The sequence below is a fragment of the Arvicola amphibius genome, chromosome 4 (assembly GCF_903992535.2).
Source record: "Arvicola amphibius chromosome 4, mArvAmp1.2, whole genome shotgun sequence".
Classification (NCBI taxonomy): Eukaryota; Metazoa; Chordata; class Mammalia; order Rodentia; family Cricetidae; genus Arvicola; species Arvicola amphibius.
Window position 1 is genome coordinate 138,422,580 of NC_052050.1, and position 23,012 is coordinate 138,445,591.

Below are 23,012 nucleotides of genomic sequence, written 5' to 3' on the forward strand. Positions count from 1 at the left end.
TGGGCTGCCATAGCAGAGAGAGACCAAAATGTTCTCTTTAGTCCCCAGTTCTGGCCAAACTGTAAACACCATCCCCTTCACCAGCTCCTGTCTCCTGTCTTCTGGTGAAGCAGCAACAGACCGGAGATCCCACAGCAGGACCACCAATCAAATTCCCATTCAAGGCCACAGAGCTTCTGCACGAATCCATTCCTCTGGGTGGAAGGGAGAAAAACAGAAGGGAGCTTGTGGACAGAGAACGAGAATACTTCCTGGTTTTTAAATTTATTGTCACATTAATGTAATTACATCGACACCCAACAGCTCAAGACTCAGAGAAATACATGCTTTTGCTACTGTAGACTGCTTTGAAGCATGTGATGTTACCGTCTGAGAACTGAAAACCTGTGATCTCAAGCCCTCCTGTGGGCGCAGTCACTTGTCAGGACCACTTACCAGATGCTCACCACAGGAGGGGTCTCTGCCAGGCAAAAGTGGCTGGAACCCACAAATCAGTGTGATTAATCGTCCAGTGCTGGACACGTGTTGGAAGAACAGCAAACACCCAACGTTTTAATACCAACTAGAGGATTACTGTTTCTACAGGGAAGGACCCATCAACTGAAGCCGCCTCGGCTCAAGCTAGCTGTGCTGTCTCCGGCACCACAGGCTTAGGAGCAAGCGGACAATTTCCGCAGCCACCACTTTGAGCTGCACGTTACACTACCACACAAAACGTAAGCATTTGTCACATGTCAACTCTTAGCCACAAACAGGACATGAAAAATGACACAGGACAAACACCACACAGCGGTTGGCTATTCCTATTATACAGGTTAGAGAGAAGGTGGTGACAAATCAGAACTCTGCATCCAACGTTTGCCTCCAGCTTCCGATTTTACCGTTTTCTGGTGCCGCCATATCCTAAGAGGAGAAAAAGAAAGTCTACATTAGCTTTTCAAAATCAAGGAAAACTGCTTCTGAAGTTGCACAAGTTGTACACTTTCTAGTTAGGAAACAGGAAAGCAAGCTGAGGGGAGGCTACAAAGCACAAGGTGAACGGGATGTTACGGGCACAGCAGGTCTTCCTAGTAACCAGGTCTCAAAACCTCACACACAGTTGCTATCAGGAAACCAAGAAAGAGTCCACTGTAAGCTAAGGTGAGCAATATGCCAATATGCAAATACCACCATGAATATGCAACGTTTAATCTAAAAAATGCAGAGAGGGCAACAGACCTAAGCCATGTCCTGCTGCCCTCTCTCAACTCAAACTCAGGGGGAAACAAGGAGGAAGAAGCATGAATTTTTAATGTTTTTAGTGTATTGCTTGACTACCACCCACCCGTCACCCCCCCACACACACACACCAGCACTAACAGGATGTCGCTATCTTAGAACACCGCTGAGCTTAGTCTGTAGTGCATAGAGTGTATGTACTTCTGCTGCTGAACTACTGCTGCCCCCCCGCCCCCGTATCTGTGGTTTCCACATTAACAGACTCAACCAACTAAAGTTTGAATGTATTTTTACAGACGCGCCTGTAGCACACACATACATACCACCTTCCTCATCATGCCCTAAACATCACAGGGTAACAACCGCATACATAAGGTGTGCACTGTCAGAGGCCCACAGGAGGTTCAGAGTTGATGTAGAACACCTGGAGGGCATCCGGTACTACTGAAATGCAAATGCTATGCCATCTTTATGCAGGGAACTTGAGCATTCACAGGTTTCGTTATGCCTGGGGATCCTGGAAGCAAAACCACCACCATCTCCCTATGGGGGGCTGGCTGCATCTGAGAGGACACTGCTGGGCCCTAGGGAGGTCTAGGTTCAAGTTTAGTTGGTGACGTGCTTATGTCATTTACATCCAAACCAGCACTAAGACTTCTCTCACGTTTCTAAACAGTTTATAATGTTTCTATCAATTTCATTGCTCCGGGTCTTCCTCCTGAAGAAAGTCAACCAATCCAGGGAGATCTGTAAATGCCCCGTTTCCCACCACCTCTCACAGTTAGCAGGTGTTTTGTTGTTTTTTATTGTATCTTTGCTTTCTAGAAAATGTCCTCTTCACTCTTTAAAGCAAGCATTATAATCATACTGTTGACACTTTTAAAAGTCTAACAATAAGCCGGGCGGTGGTGGCGCACGCCTTTAATCCCAGCACTCGGGAGGCAGAGGCAGGCGGATCTCTGAGTTCGAGGCCAGCCTGGTCTACAAGAGCTAGTTCCAGGACAGGCTCTAAAAAAGCTGCAGAGAAACCCTGTCTCAAAAAACCAAAAAAAAAAAAAAAAAAAAGTCTAACAATATATTTTTATAATTCTCTTGAATTTGAAGGCCAGAACTCTACAAACTTTGAAGGCTCTGGCTTAGAGTTTAAGGGTTTGGCATTAAACATTTATAGACATTAACATCCAGGAAGACTTATTTTTCAAGTCACTTTTAGGAAATATTTAAAACGGGAAGAATGAATTTGAATTTGGTTTCAGTTTCAGTTAACTGTATTGCTAACATGTTTGGTGGGCACACCAAACAGTCATGTCTGCTCACACACAGGGTCTTAGGTGGGCACACGGAATGAAGTCGCGACTGCTCACACATTGTTCTGAACTTCCCTGTCCCCAGCCGCAGCCTCGGTATTTACCTGACGCTGTTCTGGTCTTTGAGTCTGCGTTTGAGCTGGAGGATGCAGAATAGCCCCCTGCACCTCCACCCAGCGGGGAGTAGGCACGGCTATTCCAGGCGCCAGAGTATGAAGAAGGGTAAGACGGGTGGTACCACGAGTTTGAGAAGGGGGTCGCCGTCCTTGAAGACACAAAATTGAGTTAGGCATCTTTTTTTCTGACCAGTCACTTCCCTGTTCCTACATCATCAGAAAAATGTCACCTTTATCAAATATTTTACTATAACACAAATTTGGTGTTTACTTCTGCCAGTTACAGCAACTGCTGTGGGAGCAGAAAGGGGCGGGAAGTAAGCAGTCCTTCTTCTCTATTCCCAACCCAAGGATGAGCTCCTAGGACCGTGGAACTCAAGACATTCCGAGACCGGCCCAAACTCTTTTCCAAGCCTCCCTCTATCACTCCCCGCCAGACTACCAACTGTCCCTTCCAACTGCTGTCCTCCCCGCCTTCTTCGCATGTGCTCAGATTCACGCAGACATATTTCTCCTGTCTCTTAGAAGAACACAGGAAGGAAGACAACGAGGGAAAAGAATAGGCATGATACTGACCAAAGCAAACCAAGCCTTCCCCTCTAGGCAAAACTCCTATTCAATAGGGCAAGATCGCCAACATTTGTTCCCTTACAAAACCGAACTGAAAGCATGTAATACTTTGTAAGCAAAGCAGAGGCACGCGGGCGGAACTAAGGGCGAACGCGATGAGTGCAGAGCTTACCTATTGCTGCCGAACAAATATCCTAACAGTCCTCCAGCACCCAGGCCAGTCCAGAACCCTGGCCCTGAACTGTCACAGCCTTGTCCTGTGAAAGCGCTCCCAAAACCAGTATTTTGTGGTCCTTAAAATAAAATACACGTTATTATTTTATTAGATTAAGTGCCTTCATATACACATTTCATTATTTCATCTGTACAGTACTACTTACTAATAATGTTCAGCCCTCAATTCATGAATAAGCTGAATTCCAAAGGGGTAATTATAAAATATTGGCTTATAACTCAGAAGCACATTTCCCACAGGCAGAGAGAGAGACTGAGATGGAGAGAGATTTTTAGGATTTGTGAGGTTTTCCTACAAGAGTATCACCTTTGTTTCAAGCTCAGCTTCTAGAAGATAACCCTCTTTTTAGATTCCCCCTTTCTATGCTCTAAGGACTCCAGGCAAGAACTTGCCTAAGTCTCTAATGGAAAAAGGCAGCCTGACATTTAGCAGTTATGACATCAGACCACAAACATCATCCTGCACTTAGAGGAAACTGCACCTCAGACAGCATGCTAATCTTCTATACACCTACAGAACAATAAGCTTGTTCTCTGCCCCCTCCATGTAACCACCACCCACCCCAGACAGCTCCTGACAACGCAATAGATACACGCTTATGTTATCTGAGATAAACAGTATCAGATTTCCTATACTTTAATTCTGTCCATTCCATGACTACATATGCTTGGGGCCCAAGGAAGTCACAAGAGGGCACAGGATACTCCTGAGACTAGACAGTTGTGAGCTGCTATGTGGATACTGGGAATTGAATCCAGGTCCTCTGCAAGAGCCATCTTTCCCTCAATATCCTTTTATTATAAAATGGCTCTTTGAATCCTCTGCTCAACTTTAGATGGTTACATTTATGTATTTGAGAGAGTGCACAGCACCACAGCAGGCATGTACTGAGGTCAGATGACAACTCACAAGTGCCAATCCTCTCCTCCACCGGCTCCTGAAGACCAAACTCAGGTTGCCAGGCTCAGAGGCAAGCACCTTGCTCACTGAGCATCTAACCAAATCCCTCCACCCAGTTTTAATGATTTGTCTTTTCTCAGACTTATGGATGTCTTTGTAGTCTAGATACAAGTCTTCTGTCAACAGTACGTTTTAAAAATTGTTGTCTTTTTGGTTGTGTACCTCACTGTTAACAGACCAAATCTGTGGCCTGCCCTTGTCATTTCTGATAAACAGACATTCTGAAGTTATATGAAGTCTAGATTACCTATTTTTCCTTTCACAGTTAGTACTTTCTGTGCTATTAATCTTTATCTAGCCAGGGAGGCAGAGACAGGCGGATCTACAGAGTGAGTTCCAGGACAGCCAGGTCTATACAGTGAGACTCTGTCTCAGATACACTCAAACACACACACACACACACACACACACACACTCAAAGCACACACACATACACACACAGAAAAACTGCCTATATTCTATTTCATTCTAGTAAGTTGTTTTACTTTTTATGTTAAGTTCTATTTTTTTTTGTGTGTATAGTGAAGTAGAAATCAAAATAATGTTTATTACAAATCAACTGAGTTTCCCAGCTAGAATGATGATCTACAATCTACCAGGCAACTTTAACAGTGACCACAATACACTGTAGGAAGCAGAGGGCAGCTGCCTGGCTCAGCTGGGAAAGGTGTTGTGCAGCTGCCACTGTGACAACTGCGAGTCCAGCTCCATATAAACTCGATAAAGGTGGAAGGGAGTGGCCGTCCACGGCTGTCCTCTGACCGCCACATCCACACCATGCCACATCCGCCCCTACACACACAGAGATAGTGAACATACACAGTAATATACATACTTAAAATTTTTCTTTAGAAGAAGGAAGGTTTGGAAAGGTAGCTTGATTACTAAGAGAACCTGCTGTTCTTCCAGAGGACCAAGTTTGGTTTCTAGGATGTATATCAGACAGCTAAATAAAACCACTTGTACCTCCAGTCCCAGAGGATCTGACACCCACTTCTGGCCTCCACAAGCACCCACACATGTACAAAGATACATACATTATTTTTTTTTTACTTTTTTGAAAAAAGAAGAGTTTTGTTTTTTGTTTTTTGTTTTTTTTTACCCAGTAAACAGACGAATGTTTTGTTTCCAGATGCAATTAGTCTCTTATTCAGAAACAGAACAAGAGCAAGACTCACCCGCTCACATGCAACCCACTTACTGCACTTAAGCAGGGAAACATACCTGTGAACTCAGACTTAAAGCCCGGCGGAGGTGCTCCTGAAGCATTGGTAAACCTCTGATAGCGCTGGGAATAGGGAGGGTACTCGGAATACGGTGGAGAAGCCTGGCCGTCACTGAGGAAGAATTTATACACCGCAAAGGCAAGAGCAAGGAGAACCCCAATCGTAACCAACCCGCCAACACCACAGGAATCTGCAGAGTACAGCTTGTGATAATAATCAGAGAAGCCCTGGTGTTTTCCAGACTCCTTCAGTTTCTTCAGGCCCAGTTCCGTGTAATCCAATTGATACTCCAGGCCGCAGGAACCCCTGAGGACATACTGGTCTTCAGAGGACTCGTAGCCTTCACAGCTCACCACCGTTTTTCCAAATTTGTATGCGATATCCAAATCGGTCTTACATTCCCACTGTGAAAGAAGAAATAGAAACTGGCTCTAAGAGCAAGATTCTTTTTTTTTAATTTATTAAAAATTTTATTAAAAATTTCCACCTCCTCCCACTTCCCCCCTCCCCCCGAGAGCAAGATTCTTTTCCTTCAATATATATCATAGCTGTCACAAAACTGCAAGAGAGCAAAAGGATAATTCACAAATTCAAGACAGTAAGTATGTAAGGAGGAGACAAACTCGGACCTTCAAAAAAAGTAGTTACATTAGCAACCTACGGGGGCTGGAGAAATGACTCAGTGGTTAAGAGCATTGCGTGCTCTTCCAAAGGTCCTGAGTTCAATTCCCAGCAACCACATGGTGGCTCACAACCATCTGTAATGAGGTCTGGCGCCCTCTTCTGGCCTGCAGGCATACACACAGATAGAATACTGTATACATAATTTATAAATAAATATTAAAAAAAGAAATCCCAGACATTAGCAACCTACTTAAGCTGGGTACTTTGTGGCTTTTCCTTAGTCCCCATTACATGTTCTTCTGCACATTAGGTATTCCATAATATACATTACATGTTCTTCTGCACATGTTAGGTATTCCATAATATACATTACAGATTCTTCTGTACATGTTAGGTATTCCATAATATACATTACAAATTCTTCCGTACATGTTAGGTATTCCGTAATATACATTACAGATTCTTATGAACGTGTTAAGTATTCAATAATTTATAAACCTGAGGCAAATTTTCAAACTATTACCTGCTTGCCACTATTGGCAAAGAACTTCCTCTTATAGCTAGATTCTCTAGAATCAGCATCAGGGAAGAGGCCCTAATTAGTTATCCCAATACCAAGTGGCCAGTTCTTTTGCAAGCAATATACATGCTTGCAAAACTGAGTAGACTCAGCACATTGTATTTACATATTAATTATGTACATTATATATTATCATATATGTGGTAACAATTAAAAAGAGGCCATGAATTTAAGGAGAGCGTGAAAGGAGTTAGAGAGAGGAAAAGGAAGGGGAAATGATGTAAATGCAGTAAAATAAATTTTTAAATCAGCATCCAATACATAAGATCAAACACTGCATACAGCAGATCACCTTTTGCAAATCGAAACTTTCTACACATATTTTGTAAAAACCACAGACTGACTTAACAGGGTCTAAATTCTACATAATCTTCTCTAGCTTTTTAAAGATGTATTTAGAAAACTACAAAAAGAATCCATATCTGCTTGAATTTTACCAGAGAGAGACAGAGATGAGAGACACAGAGGAAGCAGGTGTTCTCAGGCAGGCACAATGGCCCAGATTTATGTCGGTGGCGTGGAGTGCTGAGATAGGAGACTCAAGGCCAAGGCCAGCCTAGGCTACATACCAGGTTCCAGATCATCCAGGGAACACAGTGATGTAGGTGTGCCTTCTATCTGATGATTTCATTGGATAATTAATAAAGAAACTGCCTGGCCCATCTGATAGACCGGCCCTTAGGTGGGTGGAGTAGATAGAACAGGAAGAAGGAAGTGAGGTAGATGGCTCAGTCAGATGCCACACCTCTCCTAAATTAGGCAGACTGCCTTGCCTCTCCTCAGAGAGAGAGATGCAATGAAGCTCCAGCCCAAGATGGACGTACGCTAGAAACTAAACAGTAAGGCACCACTTCATGGTGCTACACAGATTATTAGATATGGGTTAAAGCAAGAGATGTGAGAATTAGACAATAAGAGGCTAGAAATAATGGGCCAGGCAGTGTTTAAAAGAATACAATTTGTGTGTTATTATTTCGGGGCATAAGCTAGCCGGCGATCAGGAGCAGGGCGGCAGGAAGCTGGCCCGCAGCCCCACACTACAGAATGGCACCCAACGTGGATAACTGAATCCACAGAAAGCCTGAGAAAGCTTGGGAAAGACTAGAGAAAAGCATGTTTTCTTGATTACAGCGATTTCTCAGGTCTGAGCAAGCGCTCTCATCTAAGAGAGGCTTCCTGACTCAGCTTCAGCTGCAAAGCCCTGCAGCTCATTAAGAGGTCCTGCCACAAAACACTTAAACGGTGTTGATGAAAAGCTTTTCAGTTTTCAGCTGTAGCAGGAAAAAAGTTGCGCTGTTTTAAAATGCTGGCTTTCTGGGCCATCCTGCCAGGGCAAACTCTGACTCTTTCAAGCAGGCGGTCCTGACTATGGAACTTTTGATTGTTGTTTAACACTGTTGCAGCTTGCTTGCTGGCAGGGACCTTGAACCGCTACAGAGCTGTGGTGATAAACATGGCTACAGCCAGTACCTCTGCTATGAGGCTGGAAAGCTAAGGAATGGGCTGGATCTAGCTGTCAAAGTCATTCCTTTAGTCCTACTGATATTGTTTGGAAAGTAAAGACTCATGTAGTCAGAAAGAGAGATATACAGTAAAAGAAAAATTCAAAGTCGAAGAAAATGTCTAAGTGGTTTACACTGTGTTAAAAATATATGCAGGCAAAAGGTTAAAGTTCTTAAAAGTAAAAAAAAAAAAAAAAAGAAAAAGAAAAAAAGGAAGTAGTTTGTTGTTGTGGTACACACCTTTAATCCCAACACTTGGGAGGCAGAGGTAGACTGACCTCTGTGACTTCAAGGTGTGGCAGCACACACCTTTAATCCCAATGCCTGGGAGGCAGAGACAGACAGATCTCTGTGAGTTCTAGGTGTGGTAGCATACGCTTTTAATCCCAGCACTTGGGTTGCAAAGGCAAGTGGATCTCTGAGAGTTCAAGGACAACCTGGTCTACAGAGTTATTCCAGGACAAAGATATACAGAGAACCTATCTCAAAAAGTAAAAGTAAAAATAAAAATAAACGAAATAGAGGTTAAAACAAAGCTGCACAAAGATGGAAAATGCACAGAGAATCTTGATACTGTATGCTATTATGCTCTCTTTGGATTGTTTGAATGCTGAGGAAGGAGCAACAGCTGCTAAAAGATATTTGTTTATAAATGCTGCTGAACTAATACAACATAGATATTTTGAAAATACCTTGACTTCAGAATTTGGATCTAAGGATATGATACTTTGGAAAAGAGATTCTTCTTTTATTTTTACAGAAAATGAGACTCTGTGGATTGCTTCTATCCCAATATGGTATGATAGACCACGCCCTCCTGAAAGGTTGCTGTGAACACCTTCAGAAAATTACTTCACCCAACTGATGACTGAGATGAACCTGGCACAAAGGTTACACCATGAAATATCTGATTAACAGCGTCCCCATTCAGCAGGAAGCAGTTTGGAGAGAAATAACTGCGCCCATATTCCCAAATATTGTTTATAAATGTTCTTTTACATTTAAAGGGGGAGATGATATAGATATAAATAAGTTGGATTGTTGTGAATCTTGGTTAATGATATTAAGGTCAATCTTCTTATATGTATTTCTGATCTTGATTAAGGTATTGTGATTGTGTAGTTCTTTTAAAAATGTAATGTATAATTAGGAAATATAGGTTGTTAATGAATAATCATCAATAATAGTAAAGCTTATAGTCATGTTAGTTAGATTTTCTAGATATATAAAGATATATTTCAGTAAGATAGACATTCTTCATATCTTTCAAAGACTACAGAATATTCCACCTAAATGTCTTAATAACTTAGGACTTTTCATGACAATGAGACACATCTGCTCCTGGCAGCACAAGCTACTTCAAGAGAAAGATGGGCATCGAAGAGGCTACTTATGGAGTTTGATAGCCATTGGGCAAGAAACTGCTTTTGCTTGGACTGTTGCATAAACTGGACACAGAGAACCCACAGAGAGGACTTCTGAACTTGCCTAAATATGAGATGATTCTTTGGGGTTCCTGACTCATGAAAGAGTCTGCGAGACATTCTGCAGGACACAGCAGATACTGACTGAACTGCCTTTGAAATTTCCTGCTTCATGGAAACGTCTGCTGGAAACTATGGGCCTGTAGGCTGAAGATGGATGCCCCAACGGTACAGAGGAACGTTGGGTGACTGTCCAGGCAGCAAGTTGTCTCTGTTATTTCTAGAGTTTGGAAGTTGTTTGTTTCTTGTTCACCTAGGTAATATTGTGTTCTTCTGGAGTCTTTGATGGAGTTGAAGAATAGATAGATAGTTATAGTTTTCCTTTGTTATGATAAAAGATAAAGTAGATATAAATACTGTAACTGTAATTCTTACTTGATAACTGTTTTGTTATATGTAATTTTGCTATGTTAAAGTTAAAGCCTTCTTTTTATTGTTTAAACAGAAAAAGGGGAAGTGATGTGGGAGAGTCTTCTGTTTGAGTTGATTTCACTGGCTAATAAAGAAACTGCCTGGCCCATTTGATAGACTGCCCCTTAGGTGGGTGGAGTAGATAGAACAGGAAGAAGGAAGTGAGGTAGATGGCTCAGTCAGATGCCACACCTCTCCTAAATTAGGCAGACTGCCTTGCCTCTCCTCAGAGAGAGAGAGATGCAATGAAGCTCCAGCCCAAGATGGACGTACGCTAGAAACTTCCCGGTAAGACACCGCTCATGGTGTTACATATATTATTAGATATGGGTCAGTCAAGATGTGAATAAGAGGCTGAAAATAATGGGCCAGGCAGTATTTAAAAGAATACAGTTTCCGTGTAATTATTTCGGATAAAGCTAGCTGGTGGCTGGGAGCTAGGCAGCAGGAATGCAGCCCGCAGCTCCACACTACAACACAGTAAGATCTCCCCTCACTACAGGGAACACAGTAAGACCTCCCCTCACTACAGGGAACACAGTAAGACCTCCCCTCACTATAAACAAAGGAAACTGGATTGCAGCTCAGGAGCTGAGCATGGACAACGTTCAAGGTTTACATCCAGCACCACCATAAACTAAGTAAACAATGAGTTCAGTTTAAATTCTTCATTTTAAACAGATAAAATGCTTCCCTCACAATGTTTAGAAATACAAGCTAGGACAGGGTCTACTGCCTTTCTGTTAGGTTTTGTTCAAACTATTTCTCTCTCGAGTTGGCCACACTGTTTCACTGTTTATGAAACAGCCTTGCTGAGGTGTGATTCACACAAGATTCTCAGGCTTCAACATTTTTAGTAAGTTCATACAGCCGTACTAACAGCTTGAAGATCTAACGATCACCCCTCAAGGAAGCCTCACCTACGAGCAGCCGCCCGCTTCCGTTCCTAGCACCCCACCCTAACTGAGCTGCTCTTCCTGCCCCTGCTGAGACATTTGCTGAGGGCAGAATTATGGGTGTGCAGGTCTCGGTCACTGTCATCCTTGCTTCTGAGTGCCATTTCCAGGTTCATCCACGCTACAGCGTGAATCAGCACTGCACCTTATGATAGACTACAGCGTATTATTCATTAGTAAAGGACATCTGGGCTTTTCTGTTTCAGCTAGCTCAAAAGTCCTGCAAATATTTGGATAGTTTTGGGAAGAACTATGTCTTCAGTTCTCTTGGATATATTCCTAGGCGTCAAACGATTGGGGTATCTTTTCTTTTCTTATTATTTTCTTTTGCTTTGTTTTGGCGGAGGAGGATTGAGGAAGGGTAGCTCTAGCTGTCTGGAACTCACTACTTAGAGCAGATGTCCTTGAACTCAGAGATGCTTTGCGCCTGCCTCTGCCTACTGAAGGCTGGGACTAAAGGTGTGCGCCACCAAACCCAGCTTTGGGGCGCCTTTCTTGATGAGTTCTTTGAAGCCCAAATGTTGTTTATTTATATAATATGCAATTTCTCTTTTTGCTGTTGTTATCACTATACTAAGTATTGATTTCACTCGGGAAAAGATGTCTGAATTTGTTGGTCTAAGTAAACAGAGCAAGCTGAATCTACAACAGTGCATGCTAGAGCAGTCTCTCTGAGTGCCGGGTTTCCGCATAAACCGCTGCTGCTGAGCATGCGCCCACACAAGAGGCTCCTTCCCAGCACAGCACCCGTACCTCCTGAGTGTGCACCAGAGTCCTCCACCAGACACAGCTCCACACCACTTTGCTGTATGTTCACAATTCAAGTACTTTTTTCACTCTCCTACTAGATGACTTTCCTACTGTCCTAGTCATTGGTATATGACACATTTTATATGTGCTTAAAGGGCTCTATACAACATTATCACCCACATCCCCATGTAAAAGCATTTTAAAATGTAAATTACATGTAAAAGTACTTTACATTGGATGTGAGATGTCTGCATTAGCCAGGAGATTCTAATTAAGTAATAGTGGGAGGGGGGAGCTGTAAAACCAGTATCACCAGCAAACATAGGCTTGGGTCAGACAGGGTGGCACACGCATTTAATCCCAGCATTTCATTTGGAAAGAAGCGGAAGATCACTGTGAGTTCAAGGTCAGCCTGGACTACAGAGCCAGTTCCAGGTCACTAGGCCTACCCACTGAGATCCTATCTCAAAAACAAAATAATAAAACTCTGAACTACTTAAAGATTTTATCAAGCAAGAATATTAGTTTTTCCAAAACACTGATGTCACAACAATTTATTGGATTAAAATTTGCTGTGCATCATTTTCGCCAAGAAGAAACCTCCACCTGGCAGGGACGCTCACTAAGACATGACTATTGTTCTAACTAGAGATGACTCACTCCATCCTGCAGGGACGCTCACTAAGCTCTGAAAGTAAGAAGAAGGCCTCTCCTTGCGAAGGGGATGCAAGCGGTGAGGACTTCTAAGAGACACGCTCCACTCGCCCAGCTACCAGGCTCCCAGCCTCATGAGCTGTGACCCAGGCTGAGGGGGCTTTTGAAGATGTAGCTGTCTTAGAGTTATTTCTGCTCCTGTTAGTAACACGTCATCCAAGCCCCTATAGGTAACCCCAATAAACGTTAGTGGTCTCCTTACTGTGTGGTCTGTCATTAAGTTCCCTATCTGGGGTGAGTGGATGTTTGCTCACGTCCCCAGGGATAGTGTCACACCACAGAACTCCATCGAAACTGTTGCTACAGCAGGAGCTTTTACCTGCACATCATAGCCGTCCCAGCCTCTGTTCTGGCACTGGATCACCTTGGGGGTATAGGCATCACAACCAGCTGTGCCTCCAACACATTTCAGCTGAGGGATAGGGTCCAGCCTCCGGGAGGTGGTGTAGCGGTCATAGTGAAGGGTAAGAGCTTTCACATCCCGCAACAGGATTCTGTCTGAAATAAGAACACACATCAGAATGAGCACCTCAGACTTGAACAGGAAGAGCAGTTTCAAAGTCAAGTGTCTTTCTTGACTTTGGAGGTGATGAAGAGAGGACACAAAGTCACCCTAACAGCATCCCAGACTTTCTCACAAAACCCAGATGACCACACATTTAAACCTCTTGTCACTGCATCATGAGTGCTGTGTAGCCATGGCTGTCCTGGAACTCGCTCTGTAGACCAGGCTGGCCTCAAACTCGGGGAGTTCCGACTGCCTCTTCCCACCAAGTGCTAGGATTAAGGGTGTGCACCACCAACACCCAGCTCACCTTTACCTTTTAAAAGCCAATCTTACTTTCTCCAGCTCCCCATTTCTGTCATAACCATGATTACCAGCCTGAAAAATACCCAATCAGATCATAACAAAAATACAAAGCTTAGATACTTATTAGTTTACCGAATACAAACTGGAACACACAGTAAGCTCCATCCTTCAAACTCTCTCCTTCATGTGTGTAAGGGATTTGCAGGTGCCCTCACCATCACACATGTGAGGAATCAGAGCACAGCTATGGGAGCCAGTTCTCCGGGCTGAGGGGAGCAAACTTATCAGGCTTGTGTGGCAAGTACCTTTACCTACTGGGCTGTCTCTCTAAGCCTCTTCATTTCTTAATCATAATCATGGTCAGTCATTTATGTTAGCAGACACAGATCTCCATTTACAATTCACCTGTCAGACCGACATCAAAACCAATTTAAAACTGGCCTTACAAACTGAAATGCCTCAAGAGCAGGTTCAATACTTACAGCCATGAGGTTAACTGGCGAGAGCTCCTCTGGGGGATCTGACACCCTCTTCTGGCATTCACAGGCACCAGCACACGCATGGCACCAACTGGTGTGTGTACAACAGTTAAATATAAATACAAAATTATACCGTAATTGGCACACAATTAGAAAAGCCAAACGATAAACTGAATCCAATACTCGGAATTGTGGGCTGACTATGAGGCACTTCCATTCTACGAGGCTGGTGGACAGGACAGGGCAAGTTAGTGAACAAACGGGGCTGGGTAGTTCAGTGTGCATAGCCAAGGCAGATCCTGACACATAGCATGCACAACTGTTCGTCTCTAGCTGGGCATAACCTCTGCACTTAGGAAGCTAAGGCAAATTATGAAGTGGAGGCCAAGCTGGGCTAAATATCCAGATTCCCTTCTCAAACAACTGCAACTGGTCAGCAAAGCAAGACTGACCAGTGAGATAAGTGACTCACTGGGGGCTGCTCACGTGGGGAGCAGATGCAGAGGCCTTCCGTCCCACAGACGGGAGGCGCTGATAGTCATGGAGGTAATCTCTGTGATCTCAGATCACAGATTTCTTCTGGCCAACGGCTGGGTTCATGACTGTGGTTTTCAAAATTCAGCAGCAGTAAGATGAAGAAGGGAGGGAAGAGGCTCCATAATCTCAACTGATTCCAGGGATAAAGATGGGAGCTAACTGCTAGACAAGACAGCATGTAAATCTCCACGTGCTTGCTCTGTGTCCTCACAGATAAATGAATCATCCCGGGAATTCCTTCTGTGGGGACCTGACCTGGCTGACACGCAGTTCTATAACTACACATTCCCCTCATCTTCTTAACCAATCTATTAAAGTATTAATGAAGTTTTATCCCCAGGAGTTCAAGCCCAATTCTGCTACACACTGAGTTCAAAGCCAGCCTAGGCAACATGAGACCTGTTTCAAAAAACAAAAATCAAACAAACAAAAACCCAGACAGAGATTTTTCAAATTTGTATTTGTATATGTGTTTGAGTGCGCACCAGTAGCGTGTGGAGGGCAGAGGGCAGTCTGTGACACTGCTCTCTCCTTTCTCCATGTGGGTCCCAGGCACCGGAACTCAGGTCATCGGGCTTGGCAGCGGGCACCTGAGCCCACCGTACCATCTCTCTGGCTTACAAACTGGTGTGTCGTGTCCCTCATGTTCCTGCCTCACCCCAGGCAGGGTTTCTCTGTAGAACAGGCCTGGCTGTCCTGGAACTCACTTTGTAGACTTGGCTGGCCTCAAACTCACAGAGAACTGTTGCTCTACTTCCTGAGTGATGGGTTTAAAGGCATGTGCCACAGTGCCCTGCCTAAAAAGTTTTAATAAACATTTCAATTGCAAAACTTGGCTCATCTTCTTTGTGTAAGTCACAAAACTCTCAAAACATAAAGAAAATAAAGGCAGGGGGCTGGAGAGATGGCGCAGAGGTTAAGAGCACTGATTGCTCTTCCAGAGGTCCTGAGTTCAATTCCCAGCAACCACATGGTGGCTCACAACCATCTGTAATGAGATCTGGTGCCCTCTTCTGGCCTGCAAGTATACATGCAAGCAGAACACTGTATATGTAATAAATAAATAAATATTTAAAAAAAAAAAGAAAAAAGAAAATAAAGGCAATGTGTTCAGTATCAATTGTTATCTTTTTCCAACTTCTAAAATACTATTATTTGTTCTCATTTAAAATATAAATTATTCTGTATTTTTAAAACAAATAGAAAATAAATAAATAAATAAACAAATAGAGAATCAAATCGTGAAAATTACAGAAATGAGAAATCATGATATTCAGTGAACATCAAGAATTTGCTCATGCCAGGCAATGGTGGCGCACGTCTTTAATCCCAGCACTCAGGAGGCAGAGGCAGGCGGATCTCTGTGAGTTCGAGACCAGCCTGGTCTACAGAGCTAGTTCCAGGACAGGCTCCAAAGCCACAGAGAAACCCTGTCTCAAAAAACCAAAAAAAAAAAAAAAAAACAAGAATTTGCTCATTGCTAAAGGGGCAACCAATTACTTCCCTACTTTAAAAAGTTATTAAAGATTAAAATGTAACATGCAGCCTGATTCCCCAGCAGGAATAGGATCATAAACAGCCTCAACTGTTAAGGGAGAGCTCCACCTCACTCCTTATAATGTGAGTTAATAATTAAAACTGGCAGAATTAGAAAAAATTTCACTTTCATTTTCTAACCCTTAGGAGACAGATTCAGCCAAGGAGTAATTAGTGGTAAAACTCTGGCATGGTGCCAAGATGGGTACACAAATTGTTCTCCAATCCAAGTGAGGAAAGAGTAACTTCACAAGACAGATAAGGCCGCTTTAATGAGTAATTAACCAGCATGCAGAAAACAGAGTGACGGATGCCAAGAGGATTTACTCTCACTAATGGTTACAATTGGCTAAAAGGAGTTTGAGACCAGCCTAGACTACATAAGCCCTTGTCTGAAAAAACTAAAAACCATAGAGTACCTGTCGATAGATAGATAGATAGACAGACAGACAGACAGATAGCAAATCATTGAGTTTAATCCAATTCCAAAGGTGCACTTCAGAGGCAGTTTTGACCAGACAGCTTAAGGAAATTTCTGGAGCTGACATCTGAAGAGTCCTTATTAATAAATGTTTGACCTAATCCAAAGCAGCCACACTATCCTTCATGCACTTTCTTTACACAGTGGTACCAAGCTCAGCCGCAGACAAACAATACTTAAGCTGACAACAAAAATAAGGGGGGGGGGGGTGTGAGAATCGTCTTTAATGAACGGAATAGAACTATGGTGCAGCTAGAAGAAAACCCACCTGCAGCCACACACAAACTTAGTTCAGTATGGGAGAAAGAGCTAAAATCTAAACACTTAGGAAGCCCAGGCAGCAGCACCTTAAGTTCAAGGCTATCCTAAACTATATATAAGACAGTGTCTCCAAAAAAAGAAAAAAAAAACTCTAAATTAATTTCCAAGAACTATATTAAATTTTGCTATACTAAATCCAAATTACTACCTAGTACACAAAAACTAAAATAATGAAAATGTTCCATAATTTTAAGAATTGTACTATGAATAAGTGAAATAAGAATAGCTTGAATTTCCCATAGGAGGCTTGAATAATGCAGAGAACACTGAACTGACATCACCAACTTAGTATGACTTTGGCCAAGGCAATAAATTTGTCTGTTCATAAGTTCTATCACCTGTAAATTAAGATAGTAATCTTTCAATTTATTGTAAACCTTAGGCATAATTTAATAAAACTGCCTGCCAGAATATTTGATGCATAGCAGGTGACTGAGTATGAGAAACAGTTCCAAGGATATTTTAGGAACTATGCACACAGGAGTATAACTACCGTAACCCCAGAGCAGCATTCTCTAGAGAGCCTTCAGGTGTAAGGATAAAAAGCTCACCTTATGCCCACCCCCACTTGTTACACCAGGCAAAGCACACACAGAATCCCCTCAACTCCAGACTCGTCATTCAAACTCTTTTCTCAGCTGTCAGGCTTAAGACAAATGAAGCCAAGACCCCTGAATTCAATCCCCCCACACTTCCCAGAAATTAGGAAACTGATGAACGAACACTTCTCTCAAGCCAGAACTCTTACACCACCCTTCTTTTAAAGACAGGGTTTCTCTGTGCAGTCCTGCTATGCTAGAACTTGCTCTGTAGACCAGGTTGGCTCTGTAGACCACCTCCCCATGCTGGGACTGAAGGTATGCGCCACCATTGCCCCCCTGACACCCCATCACAACACCCAACTTCAGCACAGATGACATAATCCAACAGCACTGGCTCTCCCCTGACCTAAAGGGGTCACTGCTCTTGGCGCCTACTATAGACAGCTTTTCACTCCTGCTTCCGGCCCACTCATTTTCCAAAGGCTAACCCACATGAACTTTTGAAAATTTATATCATAACATTTAACGCCTTCCTCTCTTCAGGTTTCTCAAAAATGTCACTTTAACGGTGACTTCTTCCCTGATGGATGGATATTTCTAAAGTCCCCACTTGTGCCCGCTCATTGTTTTACCACTCTCTGTAACTCATTTCACCACGTGACAAGCTATCTACGTGTTCACCGTCTACTCCTCCTCAATAGATGTAAATTCCTCGGGGGCAGGACACTGTTCTCCACAGTTACTCTCTCAGCAGTCAAGGTACAGGCAGGTCGGAGGAAATATCAAGAGAAAAAAAATCGAAAAACTAAGTCGTCTTAGAATGGTGCTCCCCCCTCCCCAGACATATTACTGCGTGTTCTATATTACCTAAAGACAACGTAAACAAAAAATAAATTGGGGAGGTGCTTCACCAAGTCTTGATAATTGATATTCCAATCAGACCCCTTCATAAGTCAATTCCTGAAGATCTTAAAATGAGGTTGACACCAATCGAGTTAATACTGCAAAATATTTCGGTGCTTTCTGATCCAGAACAATACGTTTTACCGCAAGTGTAGAAAGAACCACCAGGAAGTGGTTCACCATTAATTTAAATGTGGTTGGGGTTTTTTTGTTTTGTTTTGTTTTTTATTCCTTCTAATTCCCCTGAGTTTATATCTCTCAAGTTCCCCAGGTTTTAAATAAATTCTAATCAGGTCTTTCATTTTCACACAACCTTCTAGGATTACGTAAGCAAAGCGAACAGTGGCTTCTTAACTCCCGACAACAAAGCATCCTTCTCAAATTAAAGGTTACTCAAGTGTGAAGTGGGGACCGATTGTCTCACTGAATTCAGCACACAGGAAGAAAGTACCTTGCACAAATAAACCTGTTACTAAATTCAAAATCCAAGCATGTTCTGCTATTGCTGAATTTTCCATGCCTGACAGTTTTCCTCTCCAAACCAAAAATGTCATTTTTAAAGACGGATAGTTTATTTCTACATTTAAATAGATACAGGGCTCCCTCCCGAGTAATCAATTCTCATACCATCACCTAAAAGTTCAGAAAAAGTACTAACTAGAAAAAAAAACAGCGGAAACCCTGTTTACAAAACCAATATAATCCAGAATTCCCAAGTTTGCAGTCCTGGCCCCTAAGCATGACTCAGAGACTGCTGGTGGCATGGCAACTGCGAGCCATAGCAACAGGCAGCCATGACAACAGTGGGCGATGATGACATCGAACAGCCATGATAACAAGGTAAGATGCGCAGGTGAAAGTCAAACTTGTCATCAGGACTCAAGGATGCGGCCGTAGTGTCCGTGAAAGCGGACAATCTGGGAGTCCAGGGACATGGAGAAGGCGACTTTTAAAAACAGAACCTTGCGCCCCGCCCACTCCTAGAGGTTCTCACCGGGAGGAAAAAAAAAAAATCAAAAGAGCCAGGATGGGTACGGAAAGTAAAGGAGCCAGGAGAGGACAGACGGGAGGAAACTGGTCTAAAACGGCAGCCGTGCAGGGCACGGGCACCCGTCCGTAGGGCGGCACTCACCAGGGTCGTTCCAGCACAGCACAGGGCCGGCCACTAGCAGGAATGACAGCAGGCGCAACAGCCAGCGGCGCGCGGCTCCCGGGCGGCCGACAGCGGCCACGGCCATGGCACTGGGTGAAGACAGCGCTCGGTGGCCCGAGACCCGCTGCGGAAATGCTCCCACCGCTGCGCAGCGACCCCGGGAACCCACAGCCAAGAGAAAAGAGACCGACTGCAGCGCGGCGCGACGGTTCTGCGACCTGCGCCACCCTGACGTCACTACCGCTGCGGCACGTAGGCGTCCGTGATTGGCCGCGTCCTGCCCCTCCCCTTAGGGCTCCGCCTCTTTGAGGGCGGGACCAGACGGGGTGCTGTCGCATGGGCGGAGTCTAGGCTCAGACAGGCGTGTTGTGTCTGACTGGAGAGTGCTGGAAGGTTCCGGAAGGTTCATTTAGTGCTGAGCTACCACAGTTTAAGAGGCTAAAAATTTTCTGGAAGGGAAATCAAGGAAGTAGTTTGGTAATCCGTATATCCAAAATATCAGTAAGCTTTCCAAAGGACGTTATTTTGCGGGTTGGTGTTCTAGTACCCTGTCCTAAAAAGGAATCAGGTGGAAGGTAACATTGTGATTTCCGAACTTGGAACCTTGCACTGTTCCTAAGACATGAACGCCGTTAGAATGTACAGGAAGCCAAGAGGAGGCAATCCTGAACGAATAGATAACACCCCACACAAAACGTTTTCCTGGGCTTTGAATCCTGCGAATCTGAGTTTCTTGGATGAGTTCGTTCAACAAATACATGTTGAATGCCTAATACACTAAAATAAAATATAACAGCCACTGTTTTAGCCGTGGGGAATAACAAGGTCTTTGTATTTGGAAAACTTGATGTAGCATAGGACAAACTAAAAATAATAGGTAATGGTAAATTTGTTAGCAAAAATATAACAATAAGCATCTGGAGGCAAATCCGGGAAGGGCCGGACTCAAGAAATGACTTTGAAGCTTGAAGCTTGAGCAGTGAATGATAAGGAATAAAACCGCCCCTAAAAAAAAAAAAAAAAAAAAAGCAGGGCTCTAACCTAACCTAGGGCACGGTGAGTTAGCCCTCCCCCGCCCCCCTCTGTTTTGGGGAGCTGTCAATCACTCAGCCTTTTCAGGTTGAGCATTTAACACACTTATCAGTACCGGCCAGGCGGGTGCTGTAATGTAGATACCGCCGAGAATTTGTAAATTGTAAATAGGAAGCAAGAGATAGGCAAGCAAGGTCGGAGAGGAAAAGTAAATTTCTAGGGATTAGAACATGATATGGGGCGCTTGGACTGAATCCAGCAACCTTAAAATACCTGCAACGATAATAGAGAATTCAATCCTTAACTGGTTGAATTTGAGTTGAGTGTTAAGTATCAGAGCATAAAGGCCAACTAGACAAAAGATAGCCATACCCAAACTTCAGAGTCAATGTAAGTCTGCCCATTATGTTATTAATATGAAAATGTTATTTAATGCCATAGAAAGAACCAGATAGTCATAAAATTTAGACAAGGCAAAGAAGGGGGAAGGCCCAAACTATGGGACTACTGCTGTTTCTATCTGGAGTGGAAGGTCCTAAAAATAATCTGAAAAGTAATCTCGCTCTGGTAACAAAAGGAAGGAAGGGGGCAGTGAAGTGGCTCAATCAATAAAAGCCCTAGCCACGAATGAAGTCTTGAGTTTGATCCCTGACACCCATATGGGCTAGTTGGGTTTTTTTGGGGGGGGGTGGTTTTGCGTGTTGTTTTGGGGGGTGTTTTGTTTTGTTTTTGCCAATTTGACACAAACTAGAGTCATCTGGGAAGAGGGAACGTCATCAGACTGGTCTGGAGGCAAATCTGTAGGAAGATTTTCTTGGTTAATAATTGATGTAGAAGGACCCAGTTCACTGGGGGCAGCGATACAAGAGGAGCAGGTGCTTCTGGTTCGTATAAGAGACCAGGCTGAGCAAGGCATGGAGAACAAAACAGTGAGCAGTGTCCCTCCATGGCTTCTGCTTAAGCTCCTGCCTTCGGTTCCTGCCCTGAGTTCCCACCCTGACGTTCCTCAGGGAGGAACTGTGAACCCTGACGATGAAATCAGTTCTTTCTTCTGCAAGCTGCTTTTGGTCAGAATATGATAATCACAGCCATAAAAAAAGAAAACTAGGACACCACATAAAAGTGAAAAGAGAACTCACATAAAGTTGACATAGTAGGCCTCTCCCTACCCACTACACACACATACACACACACACACACACACACACACACACGCACACACGCACACATGCACACACGCACACAGAATAAAAGATGTAACGGAAGAAAACAAGAAAAGGGAAGTGGCAGCATGGTAGTTGGAAGAGGAAATGGTCAATACTGGTCATGATTGCTGGGAAATTGAAGCAATGGAGAATCACCTACTTGCCTTGACAAGAAAACTGCTCTCTGAGACCCCCATTAGGTGCCATTTCTAGTTCTAGACGGAGATTTTTAAAACATAGAAAGGTGTCCTAATTTATATTCTGATGGGAAATGAGCCAAACAAATAACGGGTGCCCTGAAGAAGAAAGCAGCTGATGTGAAGGATGTGTATTGTCATAATAAAGAGATTGTTAGATAAGATCCTGGGGGGGGGGGGGCTGTCACAGTGGAGAACATTTCTGTGACACAATGTGTTCTGGAAGGATTTGTCTACATAGTGAACAGTTCTCCGCTGGACACCACTCTGCTGTCCTAAACGCCACGTCCATTCTGGTACACCTGCTGCGAGATGGGGTCAGATCTCATTGGATCGGGGCTAAGTATATACAGCTACCCCACACTTCAGGTGCCAGCCTCAAATCCCACATAATGACAGAAGATTCTCACTCACCAGCTGTAACTCAACCATTCCTCTGACACACGCACACCCAATGAAGTATCTGGAATGTGCTTCAGAATCAAATGAAGAAAAGCTATGTGGAGGAGGGGACATGGGTAGGGAGACTCAATAAACCAACATTAACTGATTGTTGTAAATCGAAAGTGCCTTGCAGTATACAGGAATTCAGTATACTATTGTTGGTACTTTTCATGTGCAGTATTTAAATTTTTTCCATAATAAAAGTTGTTTAAACAAAAACTAAATGTTTCTCCGTGCTTTGTCTGTCTATAAGAATTAGAATGCCCAGCTAATAGTGATGAAAGGGTCACAGAGCTATCTCTTTTAAAGAATTGTTTATGAATATGTGTGAGTGCTTGCATGTATGTTCATGCACCATGTGTGCCCCGTGTCCTCAAAGGCCAGAAGATGGCACTGATCTTTTGCAACTAGAGTTACAAATGGTTGTAAGCCACTGTGTGGGTGCCAGACACTGAACCAGATCCTTTGCGAGAACAGCAAGGGCTCTTAACCACTGAGCTATCTTGTCCAGTCCCAGTCAAATGTATCCTAAAGTATTACAAACACAGCAGTTGCCCAGTAAAGAACTCTCTCCTCTTACCCACCTCTGAGGATTAATTTTGGAGGTTAGGAAGTCGTGAAAGGTCATGAGGATTCACTACTATGTGAAATGCTTTAAGATATAGCTTAAACATATAACACTAGCAAACATAAAGGATTTGCTTGAAAAACTCCACAA

The 23,012-nt window shown here is 43.4% G+C and overlaps 1 protein-coding gene across 1 annotated transcript; it reads right to left on the minus strand.

Moving 5' to 3' along the window:
* Window positions 1–245: 245 nt before the first annotated feature.
* Saraf (store-operated calcium entry associated regulatory factor) lies at window positions 246–19,652 on the minus strand. Its single transcript, XM_038328295.1, has 6 exons — window positions 19,396–19,652; window positions 12,973–13,151; window positions 5,631–6,036; window positions 3,384–3,504; window positions 2,630–2,790; window positions 246–903 (listed from the first exon to the last, which is right to left on the minus strand). The coding sequence occupies exons 1-6, from the start codon at window positions 19,499–19,501 to the stop codon at window positions 878–880; spliced, it is 999 nt and encodes a 332-aa protein (XP_038184223.1). The 5' UTR covers window positions 19,502–19,652; the 3' UTR covers window positions 246–877.
* Window positions 19,653–23,012: the final 3,360 nt, after the last annotated feature.